Below are 20,761 nucleotides of genomic sequence, written 5' to 3' on the forward strand. Positions count from 1 at the left end.
CATATTAAATTCAGTTATTTTCAGGCTAAAACATTGACCAGTGAGCGAACAGAGTAAAGCTAGACACAAGAACTGCTGAACATATGCAACAACAAAAACCTGACATGTCATTATCAGATGTCAACAGATATTAAGCTGAAAATCGCCTATACCTTGAATAGCTAAAGAATGAACGATGACCTAAGTCGATAAGTAGTGAGAAAGACACCAAGTTTCGGTGAAACTTTCATTACAATGTTTCGACCATCCTGGGCTTCATTCAGTATCTCAAGACATGAAGAGACGCGAAAAACAGTTACAGACGTGTTGTTTACTCACCTGTGTGTCTGAGGACGGCTATGACGGAGGTGGTGGCATCGTCCGTGCCCAAGATGAGAAGGTTCTCATCGTGAGGTACAGTGACGGCGTATTCCCTCTGGCGGAGGTACAGGAGTCCCCGTGGACCCACCTCCTCCCTCTGCATGGTAGTGAGGGCGTGGGAGGTCTCCTTAAGCCGCGGCCAAGATGTGTATATCCCCGTGGTGGAGGAGGGCACCTCCTTCACCAAGTGTTCTCCCACTATCAGCACCATCCTGAAATAGCAACAAAGACTCGTTAGCACGTCTAGCAGCTTCAGTGAAGGGATTCCTACTCACCTCATTTATTTCTTAAGATATAATCAACAGTTGATACAAATTTCTAAGTTTAAAATCTATCATTACATGTGTGTAACTAAGACTGCAAGTCACCTTTACACTGTCATCAAGAACACTTTAATCCTTATAAGAATTAAAATAGGGACTAAAAATCCTTATGAATGTAGATTAATGTAAACTCTCAATATAAATACAATGGGTATATACATCTTTCGATATATACACCGCTCAGTGTTTATACCCAGCACGATAGTCTAGCAGAGCCCAAAATAGGATCAGTCTGTAAGTTATACTCAACTGCCCACAGTTACTTAGTACCACAAACATTGCGGTCCAAGTGGTGGCAGTGAAACTTTAAAACCTAAACTTGTTTATTGTTCTTAAATACAAACCATAAGACAAATTTGCGCAGTCTACAGACTCACTGGTGATACCCAAACACTGCTTTCCAATGCTTATATATCGGCCCCAAACATTTTGTTTGGAGATAAGTTTAAGACAACTAAAGGAAGACTGGAGTAATTACAACACTGTTCAACAAGGCACAGTATTTGCTGTCTCTTTCTGTCATTAGAAACATACATATAATGACACTGTAAAATTATTCACAAACAATGCCATAATTTTTATAATGCGACATTCATCAAGGACACAGGAAACTGATGCAATCCATGATGTTAATAATTGCCACATACAAAAAAAAATAAGAAATGAACACAGGAAGAGACTATGTAATGAAACCACTCTATAGAGATGACATGATGCTGGAAGATATCATGAAGCACAATATCACTATCACAACTGTCACCAATAAAATAATCTATATAAGAACATTTAAATTAAGAGATACAAAGTGTTACGTTGAAGAATAATTTTTAAACTAAATTATCTAAGAGATTACACCAGAAAAACAAGCCATACCACGGGCGGGGATTTATTTCGTGGCGAGTGAGTCGTAAAACTCCAGCAAAACTGGAGTTTTACGACCCACTCGCCACGAGTTCAATCCCCGCCCGTGGTATGGTTTTCTTGCAATCGTATCATTATGATTTCGTGAGTCAGAAAAATAAGATTTTGATACCTTCCAGGCATGTAGCCTGAGTCCTCATGGTAACGTGTGTAAATTAAAATTTTTCAACTTTACAAAGAAGCATACGGTTACCTCACGGAACTATACACAAATAACCCGCACATTTACAAAGTCACACTGACAGTGTGACTTTGTAAATGGTCCAAGTCGGACCGAAACGTCGTCGTAAGCTTCTCTCTTTTATGTGCGGGTTATTTGTGTATCGTTCCAGTCACGGTATTGTGCCTTCTTTTGTTACCTCAGGGAACTATTAGCGCTTCATCCACAATTTGTTTTTAATCTGTACGTTTCAATGAAGACAGACTAGATGTCAGGAAGGCATCGATAGGTCGACTCTCTGGTATACTATGGCAGGATAATTCTAAAAATTGTTCCTCGCTGTAACACACTGATAATGATGATATTCTTTTAAGTCACTTGTCTCTCTAAATTAGAATACTGAAGACCTGGAGTATGTAATGAGAACGTTCACCGCTAAATATATTCGGTATACCTAAACTCTCTCAAACTGTACTCTCGCGAGAGTACGCTAGAAAGTTCTACTAAAATCTACACCTGGAAAATACTGCAAAGGTTGATTCCTAATCAAGACAGTAGAGTTAATTCCTGAGAGCGCTCAAGGCTCACCAGACGGCGAAAAGTATCCAGTAAATAGCAGTAATAACTTAATTATCCACTAAGGAATAACTCAATCATATAAGGTCCAACAAATCACAGAGTCTTCAAGAAGGAACTAGACATGTTCGTCCAGCTTATGTTGGTATGTGTGCAGCTGGCACTCGCAGCCTGACTTATAGTGAGAGCAAGCCGCGGGGGCCATGACTACTGCAACTACGACCAGGTAGACAGCAGGCAGGGTGACACATCTCACACATGACCAGGTAGACAGTAGGCAGAGTGACACACCTCATACATGACAAGGTAGACAGCAGGCAGAATAACATACCTCATACATGACCAGGTAGACAGCAGGCAGAGTGACACACCACATACATGATCAGGTAGACAGTAGGCAGAGTGACACACCTCATACATGACCAGGTAGACAGTAGACAGAGTGACACACCTCGTACATGACCAGGTAGACAGTAGGCAGAGTGACACACCTCATACATGACCAGGTAGACAGCAGGCAGAGTGACACATCATACATGACCAGGTAGACAGCAGGCAGAATGACACACCTCATACATGACCAGGTAGACAGTAGGCAGAGTGACACCTCATACATGACCAGGTAGACAGCAGGCAGAATGACACACCTCATACATGACCAGGTAGACAGTAGGCAGAGTGACACACCTCATACATGACCAGGTAGACAGTAGGCAGAGTGACACACCTCATTCATGACCAGGTAGACAGCAGGCAGGGTGACACACCTCACAAATGACCAGGTAGACAGCAGGCAGGGTGACAGACCTCATAAATGAGCATGTAGACAGCAGGCAGGGTGACAGACCTCATAAATGACCAGATAGACAGCAGGCACAGAAACACACCGCATAAATGACCAGGTAGACAGCAGGCAGAGAAACACACCTCATAAATGACAAGGTAGACAGCAGGCACAGAAACACACCGCATAAATGACCAGGTAGACAGCAGGCAGAGAAATACACCTCATACATGACCAAGTAGACAGCAAGCAGAGAAACACACCTCATACGTGACCAGGTAGACAGCAGGCACAATGACACACCTCATACAAGACCAGGTAGACAGCAGGCAGAATGACGCACCTCATACATGACCAGGTAGACAGCAGGCAGAATGACACACCTCATACATGACCAGGTAGACAGCAGGCAGAGTGACACACCTCATACATGACCAGGTAGACAGCAGGCAGAATGACGCACCTCATACATGACCAGGTAGACAGCAGGCAGAGTGACACACCTCATACATGACCAGGTCGACAGCAGGCAGACAAACACACCTCATACATGACCAAGTAGACAGCAGGCAGAGAAACAAACCTCATAAATGACCAGGTAGACAGCAGGCAGAGAAATACACCTCATAGATGACCAGGTAGACAGCAGGCAGAGAAACACACCATACATGTCCAGGTAGACAGCAGGCAGAGAAACACACCTCATAAATGACCAGGTAGACAACAGGCACAGAAACACACCTCATACATGACCAAGTAGGCAGCAGGCAGAGAAACACACCTCATACATCACCAAGTAGACAGCAGGCAGAGAAACACACCTCATACATGACCAGGTAGACAGCAGGTAGTGACACACCTCATACATGACCAGGTAGACAGCAGGCAGGGTGACACACCTCATAAATGACCAGGTAGACAGCAGGCAGGGTGACACACCTCATAAATGACCAGGTAGACAGCAGGCAGAGAAACCACACCTCATACACGACCAAGCAGACAGCAGGCAGAGTGACACACCAGACACTTCACCCTCACTGCAGGACTTGTTACGTCTGTCAGGTGCATTTTAATTGTTGCGTAGGGGAGGGGAGAGGTGTGGTGTTGGACCAGCGGTGGAGAGGTGTGGTGGTGGACCAGTAGTGGAGAGGTGTGGTGTTGGACCAGTAGTGGAGAGGTGTGGTGTTGGACCAGTGGTAGAGAGGTGTGGTGGTGGACCAGTGGTAGAGAGGTGTGGTGGTGGAGAGGTGTGGGTGGACTAGTGGTGGAGAGGTGTGGTGGTGGACTAGTAGTGGAGAGGTGTGGTGGACCAGTGGTGGAGAGGTGTGGTGAACCAGTGGTAGAGAGATGTGGTGATGGACCAGTGGTGGAGAGGTGTGGTGGACTAGTGGCGGAGAGGTGTGGTGGTGGACCAGTGGTAGAGAGGTGTGGTGGTGAACCAGTGGTAGAGAGGTGTGGTGGTGGACTAGTGGCGGAGAGGTGTGGTGGTGAACCAGTGGTGGAGAGGTGTGGTGGACTAGTGGCGGAGAGGTGTGTGTTGGACCAGTGGTGGAGAGGTGTGGTGGTGAACCAGTTGTAGAGAGGTGTGGTGGTGAACTAGTGGTAGAGAGCTGTGGTGGTGAACCAGTGGTGGAAAGGTGTGGTGGTGAACCAGTGGTAGAGAGGTGTGGTGGTGGACTAGTGGCGGAAAGGTGTGGTGGTCGACCAGTGGTGGAGAGGTGTGGTGGTGAACCAGTGGTAGACAGGTGAACTAGTGGTGGAGAGGTGTGGTGGTGGACTAGTGGCGGAAAGGTGTGGTGGTGGACCAGTGGTGGAGAGGTGTGGTGGTGAACCAGTGGTAGACAGGTGAACTAGTGGTGGAGAGGTGTGGTGGTGGACTAGTGGCGGAAAGGTGTGGTGGTCGACCAGTGGTGGAGAGGTGTGGTGGTGAACCAGTGGTAGACAGGTGAACTAGTGGTGGAGAGGTGTGGTGGTGGACTAGTGGCGGAAAGGTGTGGTGGTGGACCAGTGGTGGAGAAGTGTGGTGGTGGACCAGTGGTGGGGGGGGTGGGGGACTGGGGGAGAGGAGGTACTGTGAAGGTAAAGATGGTGGAGATGAATGGGGGAGGTAAGGAGGAGGAAAAGACGAGAGTAATGGAGAGAAAGTTAGTGAGATTGAGAGAGAGAGAGAGAGAGGAGCTGAGGGTTAGAGGGGTAGGTTAGGAAGACAGAGGAGATGGAGAGATTAGAAGTGAGGAAAAGAGAGGGAAGAGAGGAGCTAAGATGAAGAACCGAGACACTTATGCAACATATGGGAATTTTTATTGAAGAAACGTTTCGCCACACAGTGACTTCATCAGTCTAATACAACGTAAAAATGGGTAAGAAGAGGAGTTTGAGGTAATCAGTCCCTCAGCCTGGAACCGATGTGTTCAGTCGATCAATGTTGTAGAAAGTACAGCACGTGGCCGGAGAAGTGGCTTACATCCTGTAGACAAGTGAGTGGAAGCAGGAGGCGGCGGCATCACAGTGGAACCATCAACTAGTGTAAAGTAGGTCTTCTTCCAAAGAGGGACTAATTACCTCAAACAACTCCTCTTCTTACCCCTCTCTTCTTTGTATTGGACTGATGAAGCCACTGTGTGGCGAAACGTTTCCTTAATAAAGATTCCCATATGTTGCATAAGTGTCTCAATCTTCAAGTTGTCAATTTTGAAACTATTTATCACACAGTGAGGAAGAGGTAAGGAAGAGAGGAGGGTGAAGGAGAGTGGGGGAGATGAGGGAGAGAGGGTGGGTAGGTGAGGGAGAGTGGGTGGGGGAGGTGAGGGAGAGAGGGTGGGGGAGGTGAGGGAGAGAGGGTGGGGGAGGTGAGGGAGAGAGGAGTGAAACATGAGGTAGTAACCAGCTACTTGTACCTCCTGCAGCAAGTCTGCTCAATTATCATGACAAAATGTGTAATCCAGTCGTCATTAGTGTGTGTGTGTGTGTGTGTGTGTGTGTGTGTGTGTGTGTGTGTGTGTACTCACCTAGTTGAGGTTGCGGGGGTCGAGTCCGAGCTCCTGGCCCCGCCTCTTCACTGATCGCTACTAGGTCACTCTCCCTGAGCCGTGAGCTTTATCATACCTCTGCTTAAAGCTATGTATGGATCCTGCCTCCACTACATCGCTTCCCAAACTATTCCACTTACTGACTACTCTGTGGCTGAAGAAATACTTCCTAACATCCCTGTGATTCATCTGTGTCTTCAGCTTCCAACTGTGCCCCCTTGTTACTGTGTCCAATCTCTGGAACATCCTGTCTTTGTCCACCTTGTCAATTCCTCTCAGTATTTTGTATGTCGTTATCATGTCCCCCCTATCTCTCCTGTCCTCCAGTGTCGTCAGGTTGATTTCCCTTAACCTCTCCTCGTAGGACATACCTCTTAGCTCTGGGACTAATCTTGTTGCAAACCTTTGCACTTTCTCTAGTTTCTTCACGTGCTTGGCTAGGTGTGGGTTACAAACTGGTGCCGCATACTCCAATATGGGCCTAACGTACACGGTGTACAGGGTCCTGAATGATTCCTTATTAAGATGTCGGAATGCTGTTCTGAGGTTTGCTAGGCGCCCATATGCTGCAGCAGTTATTTGGTTGATGTGCGCTTCAGGAGATGTGCCTGGTGTTATACTCACCCCAAGATCTTTTTCCTTGAGTGAGGTTTGTAGTCTCTGACCCCCTAGACTGTACTCCGTCTGCGGCCTTCTTTGCCCTTCCCCAATCTTCATGACTTTGCACTTGGTGGGATTGAACTCCAGGAGCCAATTGCTGGACCAGGGCTGCAGCCTGTCCAGATCCCGTTGTAGTTCTGCCTGGTCTTCGATCGAGTGAATTCTTCTCATCAACTTCACGTCATCTGCAAACAGGGACACCTCAGAGTCTATTCCTTCCGTCATGTCGTTCACAAATACCAGAAACAGCACTGGTCCTAGGACTGACCCCTGCGGGACCCCGCTGGTCACAGGTGCCCACTCTGACACCTCGCCACGTACCATGACTCGCTGCTGTCTTCCTGACAAGTATTCCCTGATCCATTGTAGTGCCTTCCCTGTTATCCCTGCTTGGTCCTCCAGTTTTTGCACCAATCTCTTGTGTGGAACTGTGTCAAACGCCTTCTTGCAGTCCAAGAAAATGCAATCCACCCACCCCTCTCTCTCTTGTCTTACTGCTGTCACCATGTCATAGAACTCCAGTAGGTTTGTGACACAGGATTTCCCGTCCCTGAAACCATGTTGGCTGCTGTTGATGAGATCGTTCCTTTCTAGGTGTTCCACCACTCTTCTCCTGATAATCTTCTCCATGATTTTGCATACTATACATGTCAGTGACACTGGTCTGTAATTTAATGCTTCATGTCTGTCTCCTTTTTTAAAGATTGGGACTACATTTGCTGTCTTCCATGCCTCAGGCAATCTCCCTGTTTCAATAGATGTATTGAATATTGTTGTTAGGGGTACACATAGCGCCTCTGCTCCCTCTCTCAATACCCATGGGGAGATGTTATCTGGCCCCATTGCCTTTGAGGTATCTAGCTCACTCAGAAGCCTCTTCACTTCTTCCTCGGTTGTGTGCACTGTGTCCAGCACTTGGTGGTGTGCCCCACCTCTCCGTCTTTCTGGAGTCCCTTCTGTCTCCTCTGTGAACACTTCTTTGAATCTCTTGTTGAGTTCTTCACATACTTCACGGTCATTTCTTGTTGTCTCTCCTCCTTCCTTCCTTAGCCTGATTACCTGGTCCTTGACTGTTGTTTTCCTCCTGATGTGGCTGTACAACAGTTTCGGGTCAGATTTGGCTTTCGCTGCTATGTCATTTTCATATTGTCTTTGGGCCTCCCTTCTTATCTGTGCATATTCGTTTCTGGCTCTACGACTGTTCTCCTTATTCTCCTGGGTCCTTTGTGTGTGTGTGTGTGTGCGCGCGCGCGCGCGCCTTTAAAATCCCTCTGATGAGTTTCAAGAGTTTTTACTACTACCAAAGCCCAACCTTGGGGCAGGCATGTTAGATACTTGTCTGGTCAACCAGGCTGTTGCTGCTGGCAGCCCGCTGGTCTACATATCCATCACAGCCTGATTGGTCTGGCACTTGGTGGAGATACTTGTCCAGGTTCTCTTGAAACATTTCTATTTTTGTTCCAGAAGTGTTTCTGATATCTTCTGGTAAGATGTTGAATAATCTGAGGCAAGGAATGTTGATACAATGTTATCTTACAGTGCCCACGGCGCCTCTGCTTTTCACTGGGTTTATTTTACACTTCCTCCTCTCTCTCTCACTCCAGTATGTTGTTATGGCAGTGTGAACATTTGGTTCTATCTCGGTGATCTCTCGGCTAAGATAATCTTTCTTTGTGTTATATTCACATTTTTAAGCACTTCGGCAACCTACACTCTTCTTCTAGACATTTTTTTTTACGGTCTATTTCTATATATGATTTTCTGGGTTTCCTCACAATTGCATGTTTAATACAGACCATGGAGTTCATTATTTGTAAAAAAGAGTAAAATACCACTAGTACGAGCACTCAGTATCCTATGGAGAAACAGTTCAGATTTAGATGAAATCCCAGAGGCCTTAAAGAGTGCAAACAAAACTCCTCTGCAAAGAGGAGCACTAGTCAGAAAATACCGATCAGTAGCCTTGGTTTTTGAGAAGGGCGATGAGACGCCAAATAAGAAACTTCATGGAACTGCACAGCCCAAACCAGCAGAGATTTAGAGCTGGGAGAACATGTGTATCACAACTATTAACCACTATAAAAAAATTAAGAGGTATGATAAGAAAACCAAAATGCAGATGAGGTATACACGGATTCTGCAAAGGCATTTCACAAATGCGATCGCCTGGAAAGCAGGCAAATGAATATTCCACTTTCAGATAAACAGAACATAAAGAACAGTAGTAAACAAAAAAAAATCCAGCATCAGCAAAGTAAAAAGCTCTGTACCCCAAGTCACAGTCCTGGCGCCTTTACTCATAGCGGACATAGATGAAAACACTCGACAGTTTCGTATCATCTGAGGATATCAAAATAGCACGAAAAACACCAAGGAAAAAAAAAACACAGAAAAACTTCAAGAAATTATACGAAAAGTCTTCCAGTGGAGAGTAGAGAATGACACGATGTTTGATGGTGACAAGTTCCAACTGCTTAGAAATGGGGAGAATGAAGAACGCTAAAGTATCACTAAACAGAATGAAAGGAACATATGAAAGATCTGGGTGTAAATGGCAGCCATGCAAATGATGATCCCTCTTAAGTCACTTGTTCTCTCTAGGCTGGAATATTTCTGTACACTAACAGCCCCTTTCAAGGCACGGGAAATAGCAGATATACAGAATGTACAGAAAACGTTCTCTGTATGTATTAGTTTAGTCAGGCACTTTAATTACTTGGAAAGTTTGAAATCCCTTGACCTGTTCTCACTGGAATACAGGCGAGAAAAATACATTATAATCTACACTTGGAAAATCCTAGAGTGACTGGCCCCAAATCTGCACACACAAATCACTCCCTATGAAAGCAAAAGACTGGGCAGACGGTGCAACAAACCCACAATGAAAAGCAGGGGCGCCATGAATATACTGAGAGAAAACACAATAAGTGTCCGGGGGCCCAAGACTGCTCAACAGCCTCACATTACACATAAGGGGAATTTCCAATAGATCCTTGGCTGTCTTCGAGAGGAAACTGGACAGATACCTAAAGTCAGTGCCCGATCAGCCGGGATGTGCTTAGTATGTTGGATTGCATGCAGCCAGCAGTAACAGCCTCGTTGATCAAGTCCTGACCCACTGGGAGGCCTGGTCGAGGACCAGGTCACGAGGGTGTTGACCCCAGGAGCACCCTCCAGGAAGAACTCTCTTTGAAAGAACACAATAAGGCAAATGTTGATAAATTAGACACATGTGCAACACTTGGGTATCTTTATTAAGGAAATGTTTCGCCACACAGTGGCCATTGTGTGGCGAAACGCTTCCTTAACAAAGATACCCAAGTGTTGCACATGTTTAATGGGTTTGTTTAGTAGGCTGTAAGCGGGTGGTTAATGATACGTCTTCGGAGGCTTCTTTGTTTATTATGTCGTGGTGGGTACACAGGCTTGTGTGTTGTGCCCATGGCCCGGGCAGGGTCATCCCACGAGAGAGAGCTAGGTATAGGCCTTGTGTCTTCCTGCTAGGCTGCTGTGTGAGTGAGAGCGAGGCAAGGGCAGGCAGGCTGCCGTGCCCACCGAGAGGCCTGGCTACAGAGGGCAGCACCTTAGTGCCGCGAAATATGAACTAAGCTGGCAGATAGCATGGGCTGTCTGTGCAGACGGTACAGGCTGTCTACATACATGTGTCTAATTTATCAACTTGTCGGTTCTCTGAACCGTTCATCTACAAGGCAAATGTTACAACAGCCATATAAATAACAGGATGGATAATGAGAACTTTCAAAACAAGGGGAATAGTACCAATGGTGATATTTTTCAAATCATCTGTGCTCTCTCTCTTCTAGTACTGTTCACTGTTTACGGCTCAAGTTAGGACAAGAGATATCAGAACAGGAATGGAAGGTACTCGAGGGCCTAGTCATATCCACAACAACATACTAGAGTGAGAGATGTAAGAGAAACTGTAAAATAAACCCATTGAAAAGCAGGAACACCGTGAACACAATAAAAGAACTTTATATCAACATCCTTGGGCCAAAATTATTTATAGCTCTACCAGAAGATATCAGAAATAGTGATGGAACAAATGTAGAAGTCTTCAAGAGGAAACTCAACAGGTACATCCAACAGGTGCGGGATCAACCAGGCTCTGGTGGATATGTGGGCTAGCTGGCTGCCAACACCAACAGTTTAGATGGCCACAGAACACCAGAAAAGCCTGGCTCAAGGCTAGGCCATGGGTGTGGAGGAGCATTAGTGTGGAGACGTGGGTGTGAGGGGCGTGGGTGTGAGGGGCGTGGATGTGGAGGCATGGATGTGGAGGGGCGTGGGTGTGGAGGAGCATTAGTGTGGGGGCGTGGGTGTGGAGGAGCATTAGTGTGGGGGCGTGGGTGTGGAAGAGCTTACCTTTTACCCTTTGATGAGTTTCGAGGATCTTTCTACTACCGAAGCCCGGCCATGGGTCAGGCTCGCCCGGTGCTAGCCTTGTCAACCAGGCTGTTGCTGCTGGAGGCCCGTTGCCCACATATCCATGACAACCTAGTTGATCTAACACCTGGGTATGGAAGGGCGTGGAAGTGAAGGGGCGTGGGAGTTGAGAGGCGTGGGTGTGGAAAGGCTAGAGTACGGGTAAGAGTGTGTCGAGGAGGAAGGGACAGTGGGACACTGGGAGGAAACTGGAAGGTCAGCACTCCCCCTTCCCCCCGGGGAACTAGGGTGACACAATAACATGCCAATTACCACATAATTACCTGCCTCACTGTCAGCCGTCTCATGCCTCACCCACGCCCACAATAACGCAGACACTCCCATACTCACGCCCACGTAGATACTCCCACACTCACCCCCACGCAGACACTCCCACACTAACACCTACGACCAGTCCTTCACACACAGTATAAATAATTTTTCTTCTTGTGAGAATTAATGGCTATAATCATAACCATAATTTTTAAAGGGATTGAAGGGTAAGCCGGTGGAAGGCCTCGGTCATATGACCAAACGCTCAGGCTGCGAGTAATCATATACCTTTACCTTTGATATACTTCTGATGAGCTTCGAGTCTTTGTACTCCCATAGCCCGGCCATGGACCAGGCTCGTCTGTTGCTAGCCTAGCCAACCAGGCTGTTACTGTTGGAGGCCTGCTGCCCCACATATCGATCACAACGTGGTTGATCTGGCACGTGGTGAAGATACTTGTCTAGTTTTCTCTTGAAGTTTTCTTCACTTGTTCCAGCCGTGTTTCTGATATCTTCTGGTAAGTTGCTGAATAATCTGGGGCCACGAATGTTGATACAGTGTTTCCTTATTGTGCCCACCGCACCCTTGCTTTTCAATGGGTTTATTCTGCATTTCCATATCTCTGGCTCCAGTATGTTGTTATGACAGTGTGCAGATTTGGGACCAAGCCCTCGAGTACTTTCCATGTATATATATATCATGTATCTCTCTCTCCTCCGCTCCAATGAGTACATGTTCAGGGCTTTAAGACATTCCCAGTAATTTAAATGCTTTACTGGCTCTATGTGAGCCGTAAACGATCTCTGTATTTGATCCAGCTCTGATATTTCTCCTGCCTTGAACGGGGCTGTCAACACTGAACAATATTCCAGATGAGGGAGCACTAGCGATTTGAAAAGTGTCACCACTGGCATTATTTCCTTTGAAGGTTCTCAAAACCCACCCCGTCATCCGGCTGTCGTGATCTTTGTCTTATCATGTTCTTTGAAAGAAAGATCAGATGACAGTTCTTCCCTAGTTTTTTCATGTGTTCCTTTCGTTCTATTTGATGATCCTCTTGAGTTCTGTACAGGGTGTTCCTCTTGAGTTTTTCGTTCTTTCCGTACCTATGAAGCTGGAGCTTACCACCAGTGAACGTCATGCTTTCCACTGCCCACTGGAAAATTTTCCTTATACCTTCCTGTAATTTTTCAGCATCTTGTTCTAGTGTCCTGTTTCCTGACCAACAGTACCTAACCTAACCTAACAGTACCTAACCTAACCTAACAGTACCTAACCTAACCTAACAGTACCTAACCTAACCTAACCTAACAGTACCTAACCTAACCTAACCTAACAGTACCTAACCTAACCTAACCTAACAGTACCTAACCTAACCTAACAGTACCTAACCTGACCTGACCTGACACAGTATACAACAGTTGTACTTTACACACTTACAACAACTTATCTCCATGTTACTATTATGTTACTGTTGTTACGTTAATATTATTATGTTACTGTTATTTTACCGTTGTGTTACTATTAATATGTCACTGTTGTTACGTTACTTATATTACTATTATGTTACTAGTGTTACGTTCCTATTGTGTTATTATTCTGTTACTGTTATGTTACTAATGTTATACTACTGTTATGTTACTGTTATGTTACTGTTATGTTACTGTTATGTTACTATTGTTGTTGAACGTTGAGACATTTACGCAACATATGGGAATCTTTATTGAGGAAACGTTTCGCCACACAGTGACTTCATCAGTCCAATACAAAGTACAAAAGGTGTAAAGAGAGGAGGAGTTTGAGGTAATCAGTCCCTCAGCCTGGAGTCCATGTGTTCAGTGTCCTTCACTATCACCTCCCTGCACCCTTCACTATCACCCCTACATCCTTCAATATCACCCTCCACCCTTCGCTATCACTCCCTGCACCCTTCACTATCACCTCCCTGCACCCTTCACTATCACCCCTACATCCTTCAATATCACCCTCCACCCTTCGCTATCACTCCCTGCACCCTTCACTATCACCTTTCTGCACCCTTCACTATCACCCCTACATCCTTCACTATCACCCTCTGCACCCTTCACTATCACCCCTGCACCTTTCACTATTACCCTCTGCACCCCCTGCACCCTTCACTATCACCCCTGCGCCCTTCACTATCACCCTCTGTACCCCCTGCACCCTTCACTATCACCCCCTACATCCTTCACTGTGACCCTCCATCCTTCAGTACCACCTCCCTGCACCCTTCACTATCACCCCCCTGCATCCTTCGCTATCACCCCTGCACCCTTCACTATCACCCCCTACATCCTTCACTGTGACCCTCCACCCTTCAGTATCACCTCCCTGCACCCTTCACTATCACCCCCCTGCATCCTTCACTATCACCCCTGCACCCTTCACTATCACCCCCTGCACCCTTCACTATCACCCCTGCACCCTTCACTATCACCCCCTTACCCTTCATTATCACCCTCCCCGGCAGCCTTCACTATCACCCCCTGCACCCTTCACTATCATCACCCCTGCACCCTTCACTATCACCCCTGCACCCTTCACTATCACCCCTGCACCCTTCACTATCACCCCTGCACCCTTCACTATCACCCCTGCACCCTTCACTATCACCCCTGCACCCTTCACTATCACCCTCCCCGGCAGCCTTCACTATCACCCCCTGCACCCTTCACTATCATCACTCCTGCACCCTTCACTATCACCCCTGCACCCTTCACTATCCCTGCAGGTAATGAAGTGCTGCTAGGAGGATAGTAGCTGTTCCCTGCGGCTAGTCAAGTGTTGTAAGGAGGATAGTAGCTGTTCCCTGCGGCTAGTCAAGTGTTGTAAGGAGGATAGTAGCTGTTCCCTGCGGCTAGTCAAGTGTTGTAAGGAGGATAGTAGCTGTTCCCTGCGGCTAGTCAAGTGTTGTAAGGAGGATAGTAGCTGTTCCCTGCGGCTAGTCAAGTGTTGTAAGGAGGATAGTAGCTGTTCCCTGCGGCTAGCCAAGTGTTGTAAGGAGGATAGTAGCTGTTCCCTGCGGCTAGTCAAGTGTTGTAAGGAGGATAGTAGCTGTTCCCTGCGGCTAGTCAAGTGTTGTAAGGAGGATAGTAGCTGTTCCCTGCGGCTAGCCAAGTGTTGTAAGGAGGATAGTAGCTGTTCCCTGCGGCTAGCCAAGTGTTGTAAGGAGGATAGTAGCTGTTCCCTGCGGCTAGTCAAGTGTTGTAAGGAGGATAGTAGCTGTTCCCTGCGGCTAGTCAAGTGTTGTAAGGAGGATAGTAGCTGTTCCCTGCGGCTAGTCAAGTGTTGTAAGGAGGATAGTAGCTGTTCCCTGCGGCTAGTCAAGTGTTGTAAGGAGGATAGTAGCTGTTCCCTGCGGCTAGCCAAGTGTTGTAAGGAGGATAGTAGCTGTTCCCTGCGGCTAGCCAAGTGTTGTAAGGAGGATAGTAGCTGTTCCCTGCGGCTAGTCAAGTGTTGTAAGGAGGATAGTAGCTGTTCCCTGCGGCTAGTCAAGTGTTGTAAGGAGGATAGTAGCTGTTCCCTGCGGCTAGTCAAGTGTTGTAAGGAGGATAGTAGCTGTTCCCTGCGGCTAGTCAAGTGTTGTAAGGAGGATAGTAGCTGTTCCCTGCGGCTAGTCAAGTGTTGTAAGGAGGATAGTAGCTGTTCCCTGCGGCTAGTCAAGTGTTGTAAGGAGGATAGTAGCTGTTCCCTGCGGCTAGTCAAGTGTTGTAAGGAGGATAGTAGCTGTTCCCTGCGGCTAGTCAAGTGTTGTAAGGAGGATAGTAGCTGTTCCCTGCGGCTAGTCAAGTGTTGTAAGGAGGATAGTAGCTGTTCCCTGCGGCTAGTCAAGTGTTGTAAGGAGGATAGTAGCTGTTCCCTGCGGCTAGTCAAGTGTTGTAAGGTAGCTGTTCCCTGCGGCTAGTCAAGAAGGAGGATAGTAGCTGTTCCCTGCGGCTAGCCAAGTGTTGTAAGGAGGATAGTAGCTGTTCCCTGCGGCTAGTCAAGTGTTGTAAGGAGGATAGTAGCTGTTCCCTGCGGCTAGTCAAGTGTTGTAAGGAGGATAGTAGCTGTTCCCTGCGGCTAGTCAAGTGTTGTAAGGAGGATAGTAGCTGTTCCCTGCGGCTAGTCAAGTGTTGTAAGGAGGATAGTAGCTGTTCCCTGCGGCTAGTCAAGTGTTGTAAGGAGGATAGTAGCTGTTCCCTGCGGCTAGTCAAGTGTTGTAAGGAGGATAGTAGCTGTTCCCTGCGGCTAGTCAAGTGTTGTAAGGAGGATAGTAGCTGTTCCCTGCGGCTAGTCAAGTGTTGTAAGGAGGATAGTAGCTGTTCCCTGCGGCTAGTCAAGTGTTGTAAGGAGGATAGTAGCTGTTCCCTGCGGCTAGTCAAGTGTTGTAAGGAGGATAGTAGCTGTTCCCTGCGGCTAGTCAAGTGTTGTAAGGAGGATAGTAGCTGTTCCCTGCGGCTAGTCAAGTGTTGTAAGGAGGATAGTAGCTGTTCCCTGCGGCTAGTCAAGTGTTGTAAGGAGGATAGTAGCTGTTCCCTGCGGCTAGTCAAGTGTTGTAAGGAGGATAGTAGCTGTTCCCTGCGGCTAGTCAAGTGTTGTAAGGAGGATAGTAGCTGTTCCCTGCGGCTAGTCAAGTGTTGTAAGGAGGATAGTAGCTGTTCCCTGCGGCTAGTCAAGTGTTGTAAGGAGGATAGTAGCTGTTCCCTGCGGCTAGTCAAGTGTTGTAAGGAGGATAGTAGCTGTTCCCTGCGGCTAGTCAAGTGTTGTAAGGAGGATAGTAGCTGTTCCCTGCGGCTAGTCAAGTGTTGTAAGGAGGATAGTAGCTGTTCCCTGCGGCTAGTCAAGTGTTGTAAGGAGGATAGTAGCTGTTCCCTGCGGCTAGTCAAGTGTTGTAAGGAGGATAGTAGCTGTTCCCTGCGGCTAGTCAAGTGTTGTAAGGAGGATAGTAGCTGTTCCCTGCGGCTAGTCAAGTGTTGTAAGGAGGATAGTAGCTGTTCCCTGCGGCTAGTCAAGTGTTGTAAGGAGGATAGTAGCTGTTCCCTGCGGCTAGTCAAGTGTTGTAAGGAGGATAGTAGCTGTTCCCTGCGGCTAGTCAAGTGTTGTAAGGAGGATAGTAGCTGTTCCCTGCGGCTAGTCAAGTGTTGTAAGGAGGATAGTAGCTGTTCCCTGCGGCTAGTCAAGTGTTGTAAGGAGGATAGTAGCTGTTCCCTGCGGCTAGTCAAGTGTTGTAAGGAGGATAGTAGCTGTTCCCTGCGGCTAGTCAAGTGTTGTAAGGAGGATAGTAGCTGTTCCCTGCGGCTAGTCAAGTGTTGTAAGGAGGATAGTAGCTGTTCCCTGCGGCTAGTCAAGTGTTGTAAGGAGGATAGTAGCTGTTCCCTGCGGCTAGTCAAGTGTTGTAAGGAGGATAGTAGCTGTTCCCTGCGGCTAGTCAAGTGTTGTAAGGAGGATAGTAGCTGTTCCCTGCGGCTAGTCAAGTGTTGTAAGGAGGATAGTAGCTGTTCCCTGCGGCTAGTCAAGTGTTGTAAGGAGGATAGTAGCTGTTCCCTGCGGCTAGTCAAGTGTTGTAAGGAGGATAGTAGCTGTTCCCTGCGGCTAGTCAAGTGTTGTAAGGAGGATAGTAGCTGTTCCCTGCGGCTAGTCAAGTGTTGTAAGGAGGATAGTAGCTGTTCCCTGCGGCTAGTCAAGTGTTGTAAGGAGGATAGTAGCTGTTCCCTGCGGCTAGTCAAGTGTTGTAAGGAGGATAGTAGCTGTTCCCTGCGGCTAGTCAAGTGTTGTAAGGAGGATAGTAGCTGTTCCCTGCGGCTAGTCAAGTGTTGTAAGGAGGATAGTAGCTGTTCCCTGCGGCTAGTCAAGTGTTGTAAGGAGGATAGTAGCTGTTCCCTGCGGCTAGTCAAGTGTTGTAAGGAGGATAGTAGCTGTTCCCTGCGGCTAGTCAAGTGTTGTAAGGAGGATAGTAGCTGTTCCCTGCGGCTAGTCAAGTGTTGTAAGGAGGATAGTAGCTGTTCCCTGCGGCTAGTCAAGTGTTGTAAGGAGGATAGTAGCTGTTCCCTGCGGCTAGTCAAGTGTTGTAAGGAGGATAGTAGCTGTTCCCTGCGGCTAGTCAAGTGTTGTAAGGAGGATAGTAGCTGTTCCCTGCGGCTAGTCAAGTGTTGTAAGGAGGATAGTAGCTGTTCCCTGCGGCTAGTCAAGTGTTGTAAGGAGGATAGTAGCTGTTCCCTGCGGCTAGTCAAGTGTTGTAAGGAGGATAGTAGCTGTTCCCTGCGGCTAGTCAAGTGTTGTAAGGAGGATAGTAGCTGTTCCCTGCGGCTAGTCAAGTGTTGTAAGGAGGATAGTAGCTGTTCCCTGCGGCTAGTCAAGTGTTGTAAGGAGGATAGTAGCTGTTCCCTGCGGCTAGTCAAGTGTTGTAAGGAGGATAGTAGCTGTTCCCTGCGGCTAGTCAAGTGTTGTAAGGAGGATAGTAGCTGTTCCCTGCGGCTAGTCAAGTGTTGTAAGGAGGATAGTAGCTGTTCCCTGCGGCTAGTCAAGTGTTGTAAGGAGGATAGTAGCTGTTCCCTGCGGCTAGTCAAGTGTTGTAAGGAGGATAGTAGCTGTTCCCTGCGGCTAGTCAAGTGTTGTAAGGAGGATAGTAGCTGTTCCCTGCGGCTAGTCAAGTGTTGTAAGGAGGATAGTAGCTGTTCCCTGCGGCTAGTCAAGTGTTGTAAGGAGGATAGTAGCTGTTCCCTGCGGCTAGTCAAGTGTTGTAAGGAGGATAGTAGCTGTTCCCTGCGGCTAGTCAAGTGTTGTAAGGAGGATAGTAGCTGTTCCCTGCGGCTAGTCAAGTGTTGTAAGGAGGATAGTAGCTGTTCCCTGCGGCTAGTCAAGTGTTGTAGGGAGGATAGTAGCTGTTCCCGGCGGCTAGTGTTGTAAGGAGGATAGTAGCAAGTGTTGTAAGGAGGATAGTAGCTGTTCCCTGCGGCTAGTCAAGTGTTGTAAGGAGGATAGTAGCTGTTCCCTGCGGCTAGTCAAGTGTTGTAAGGAGGATAGTAGCTGTTCCCTGCGGCTAGTCAAGTGTTGTAAGGAGGATAGTAGCTGTTCCCTGCGGCTAGTCAAGTGTTGTAAGGAGGATAGTAGCTGTTCCCTGCGGCTAGTCAAGTGTTGTAAGGAGGATAGTAGCTGTTCCCTGCGGCTAGTCAAGTGTTGTAAGGAGGATAGTAGCTGTTCCCTGCGGCTAGTCAAGTGTTGTAAGGAGGATAGTAGCTGTTCCCTGCGGCTAGTCAAGTGTTGTAAGGAGGATAGTAGCTGTTCCCTGCGGCTAGTCAAGTGTTGTAAGGAGGATAGTAGCTGTTCCCTGCGGCTAGTCAAGTGTTGTAAGGAGGATAGTAGCTGTTCCCTGCGGCTAGTCAAGTGTTGTAAGGAGGATAGTAGCTGTTCCCTGCGGCTAGTCAAGTGTTGTAAGGAGGATAGTAGCTGTTCCCTGCGGCTAGTCAAGTGTTGTAAGGAGGATAGTAGCTGTTCCCTGCGGCTAGTCAAGTGTTGTAAGGAGGATAGTAGCTGTTCCCTGCGGCTAGTCAAGTGTTGTAAGGAGGATAGTAGCTGTTCCCTGCGGCTAGTCAAGTGTTGTAAGGAGGATAGTAGCTGTTCCCTGCGGCTAGTCAAGTGTTGTAAGGAGGATAGTAGCTGTTCCCTGCGGCTAGTCAAGTGTTGTAAGGAGGATAGTAGCTGTTCCCTGCGGCTAGTCAAGTGTTGTAAGGAGGATAGTAGCTGTTCCCTGCGGCTAGTCAAGTGTTGTAAGGAGGATAGTAGCTGTTCCCTGCGGCTAGTCAAGTGTTGTAAGGAGGATAGTAGCTGTTCCCTGCGGCTAGTCAAGTGTTGTAAGGAGGATAGTAGCTGTTCCCTGCGGCTAGTCAAGTGTTGTAAGGAGGATAGTAGCTGTTCCCTGCGGCTAGTCAAGTGTTGTAAGGAGGATAGTAGCTGTTCCCTGCGGCTAGTCAAGTGTTGTAAGGAGGATAGTAGCTGTTCCCTGCGGCTAGTCAAGTGTTGTAAGGAGGATAGTAGCTGTTCCCTGCGGCTAGTCAAGTGTTGTAAGGAGGATAGTAGCTGTTCCCTGCGGCTAGTCAAGTGTTGTAAGGAGGATAGTAGCTGTTCCCTGCGGCTAGTCAAGTGTTGTAAGGAGGATAGTAGCTGTTCCCTGCGGCTAGTCAAGTGTTGTAAGGAGGATAGTAGCTGTTCCCTGCGGCTAGTCAAGTGTTGTAAGGAGGATAGTAGCTGTTCCCTGCGGCTAGTCAAGTGTTGTAAGGAGGATAGTAGCTGTTCCCTGCGGCTAGTCAAGTGTTGTAAGGAGGATAGTAGCTGTTCCCTGCGGCTAGTCAAGTGTTGTAAGGAGGATAGTAGCTGTTCCCTGCGGCTAGTCAAGTGTTGTAAGGAGGATAGTAGCTGTTCCCTGCGGCTAGTCAAGTGTTGTAAGGAGGATAGTAGCTGTTCCCTGCGGCTAGTCAAGTGTTGTAAGGAGGATAGTAGCTGTTCCCTGCGGCTAGTCAAGTGTTGTAAGGAGGATAGTAGCTGTTCCCTGCGGCTAGTCAAGTGTTGTAAGGAGGATAGTAGCTGTTCCCTGCGGCTAGTCAAGTGTTGTAAGGAGGATAGTAGCTGTTCCCTGCGGCTAGTCAAGTGTTGTAAGGAGGATAGTAGCTGTTCCCTGCGGCTAGTCAAGTGTTGTAAGGAGGATAGTAGCTGTTCCCTGCGGCTAGTCAAGTGTTGTAAGGAGGATAGTAGCTGTTCCCTGCGGCTAGTCAAGTGTTGTAAGGAGGATAGTAGCTGTTCCCTGCGGCTAGTCAAGTGTTGTAAGGAGGATAGTAGCTGTTCCCTGCGGCTAGTCAAGTGTTGTAAGGAGGATAGTAGCTGTTCCCTGCGGCTAGTCAAGTGTTGTAAGGAGGATAGTAGCTGTTCCCTGCGGCTAGTCAAGTGTTGTAAGGAGGATAGTAGCTGTTCCCTGCGGCTAGTCAAGTGTTGTAAGGAGGATAGTAGCTGTTCCCTGCGGCTAGTCAAGTGTTGTAAGGAGGATAGTAGCTGTTCCCTGCGGCTAGTCAAGTGTTGTAAGGAGGATAGTAGCTGTTCCCTGCGGCTAGTCAAGTGTTGTAAGGAGGATAGTAGCTGTTCCCTGCGGCTAGTCAAGTGTTGTAAGGAGGATAGTAGCTGTTCCCTGCGGCGAGTCAAGTGTTGTAAGGGGGATAGTAGCTGTTCCCTGCGGCT

General features: G+C 47.7%; 1 protein-coding gene across 3 annotated transcripts in view; it reads right to left on the minus strand.

Moving 5' to 3' along the window:
- Positions 1–20,761, minus strand: part of LOC128696635 (protein N-terminal asparagine amidohydrolase) — a 973,206-nt gene that overhangs the window by 525,045 nt on the left and 427,400 nt on the right. For all 3 annotated transcript variants that reach the window (XM_053787947.2, XM_053787949.2, XM_053787948.2), the window contains one exon: positions 319–572. In XM_053787947.2, the coding sequence (XP_053643922.1) occupies positions 319–571 (253 nt within the window). In that variant the 5' untranslated portion in view covers position 572. The remainder of the gene's footprint in view (positions 1–318; positions 573–20,761) is intronic.

The sequence above is a fragment of the Cherax quadricarinatus genome, chromosome 46 (genome assembly GCF_038502225.1).
Source record: "Cherax quadricarinatus isolate ZL_2023a chromosome 46, ASM3850222v1, whole genome shotgun sequence".
Classification (NCBI taxonomy): domain Eukaryota; kingdom Metazoa; phylum Arthropoda; class Malacostraca; order Decapoda; family Parastacidae; genus Cherax; species Cherax quadricarinatus.